The sequence below is a fragment of the Sinocyclocheilus anshuiensis genome, unplaced genomic scaffold (assembly GCF_001515605.1).
Source record: "Sinocyclocheilus anshuiensis isolate Anshui unplaced genomic scaffold, SAMN03320099.WGS_v1.1 scaffold392, whole genome shotgun sequence".
NCBI lineage: Eukaryota > Metazoa > Chordata > Actinopteri > Cypriniformes > Cyprinidae > Sinocyclocheilus > Sinocyclocheilus anshuiensis.
This window is the reverse complement of record NW_015557091.1, coordinates 3,124,442-3,126,934: the sequence shown is the minus strand read 5'-3', so window position 1 is coordinate 3,126,934 and position 2,493 is coordinate 3,124,442. Positions and strand designations below refer to the sequence as shown.

Genomic DNA, 2,493 nt, shown 5'->3' with positions numbered 1-2,493 from the left:
TTTATATATATAATCAGATTATGAGAAAAAGAACAATTAATTTAGTCTAATTGAAATATTTTAATGAGTTAATAATAATAATTGAAAATGTATTAATATTTTTTATTATTATATCAATAAATAATTCATAAATATAACTATTTAATAATAAATAATAGTCACAAGTAACTTTGTCATCATTGATTTCTTTCCCATGGTTTGATGGTCTGATCATTTTATCCCATAGTATATATGTCAACAACCCCTTGGAAAAGAGTTTTATCCATATAGGTCAAAAATTATCTAAATATAATCATGTGAATTCAAACGTTTTCAAATGCACATATTTCACACCCAGAAGAGCTGCAATGCCTGTAAGAATCCTTCATTTGGAACTGAACAGAAAATTTCTCACGTGTAATTTTTGATAGGGAGAAAAGAAAGAAAACAAGGTCACTAGTTAAAATCTTTAAATGTTTTATGTCGTATGCAGAATATTTAGTGCTTTAAGTTGTGAGGTTGTGTTTGCGCGCGCTCACCTGGTTGTTCTTGCACAGATCAGCCCACATGCTGGTTCCGTCTCCTCCTCGCATGAGCACATGGTACGTAAAGAAGTATATTCCCGGTATGGAGCAGGTAAATTTGCCCGTGGTCGGGTCGTAATGATTCCCGAGATTCGTGACCACGTCGTCAAACTTCAACAGCTCGTAGCCCTCGTGCTGCTTTTTGAGCCCTGCGTAAAAGGCGATTTTGGGCACAGTGCTGTAGGTGGCCGCGCTGATGGCACCCGTTGCCATGTTTGGTCCCGGCTGCCCGGGTAATCCACTCATTCAGGCATCTGACTAGTGAGGTATGACCGAGATGGTTTTTGAATAACAAACATCGTAGTTTACGTTATTGCACATATAGCTGATTATGTCAGGTTACATATTAGAAAACATCTCACAGGCTTCTTTGATGGCCACAGACATAGAAAGACACACAGTAAACTCCTCGGTAGCTTCGTTTCCTCGGTACATCTTTCCTCTGTGATGAAGTGCTTCTTTCTCCGGGCCTTTTTTCTTTCTTGATTTTTGGATTGCAGGGCAAAGAGTTCTGCCTTCAAGCCCACATCTACAGACTAATGATGAGGGGTGTTTGAGCAGGTCTGTGTGCTTGCCCTGGGCCCAAAGGAAAATTATGCAAAAAAAAGAAAGAAAGGAAGAGGAATAGCAGAGGGGGACGAGATAGACCGTCTGGAGTAGGTGCATATGTCCTAATCGGCGTATATAATAAAACCAGAGAAGGTGCTGTACTTGTTGTTGTTGCCCCCGTGGGCTTTACCCCCGTCTAGTTTGATGTAGACTTCGTCTCCGGGCTCCAGATGAAGAACAGCGCTGTTGCTGGCATAGTCGTAGTTTTGATCTGCGTCCTGGGCGATGGCGCTGGCACGGACCTGCGGGAGGAGAGGAACATTTAATGCAATGTTTCAGCTGTCAGATGGAGAAATTGCATATGATATACAGGCTTTCCATGCATATATATTAGGTCTCAAGGTCTTTAAAGACCCTTATGAGACTCAGCAAGAAAGGATTGAGTTTAGTCTGAGTGTTTACTAAAGAAATATATTATAATTGTTATCATATTATTGTAACAATTCTATATGTTAATATTTAATGTATAACACATATATGTAAATATATATGTTCATATATGATCATATTGGCCACACCCACAAACCTTTTGTATCAATGAGAAGTGCAGATTTGTTTCTTTAAGATACACCAGGACATGAAACAGTGGCATGTATGGTGATGTTATTGCAACTTTTGTGTTTTATTGCAATGTATGAATTAAATACATTATGTAAATGCATAATGTGTGTGTGTGTGTGTGTGTATATAATGTATGTATATAATTTATATGGTGGCATGAACTACGACAAAATTATTTACTATTATTTATATATATATATATTGTGATATATTTGGCATGTACGACAACATTATGGCAACTTTTGTATTTTATTTTATTAACAGAAATTATGTATGTGTGTATATATATATATATATATATATATATGCCAAAATTATGTATTTACAGAAAAAATATGCATTTATATGGTGGTTTTAAGTATGTTAAAAATATACATGTATATTTAGAGATATATAATTAGTGATATATTTAATGCGAGCAAAAACTCTAAGGTTTACCTTTTAATGAGACTTAAAATATAATTAATTTAATGTTTTTAACACGTCATGCTGGATGCTGGTGTTGCATTTGACTCACTCAAGGTGTTGCATCTATTAAGACAGTTATTTAAACTTTCAATTTAGGTGTCATTAATTTTCACCTTGTGAAACTGTGTCCAACGCAAAATAAATTTTTAAGCACTGAAACCCCAATCCAAATTCCTACTTGAACTCAAGTTTAATACTATTTTATGGAAAATAAACATGTCAGTTAATTTGATTAGACAAAGTTTTTCAGCAGTTTTTTTAAATATGGAAATAAAAAAATAGATATTACATA

The 2,493-nt window shown here is 34.9% G+C and overlaps 1 protein-coding gene across 1 annotated transcript in view; it reads right to left on the bottom strand.

Moving 5' to 3' along the window:
- Positions 1-2,493, bottom strand: part of LOC107677106 (complement C1q-like protein 3) — a 5,119-nt gene that overhangs the window by 1,965 nt on the left and 661 nt on the right. Inside the window, exon 2 of the mRNA XM_016471903.1 lies at positions 519-798. Coding sequence (XP_016327389.1) covers positions 519-798 — 280 coding nt within the window. The remainder of the gene's footprint in view (positions 1-518; positions 799-2,493) is intronic.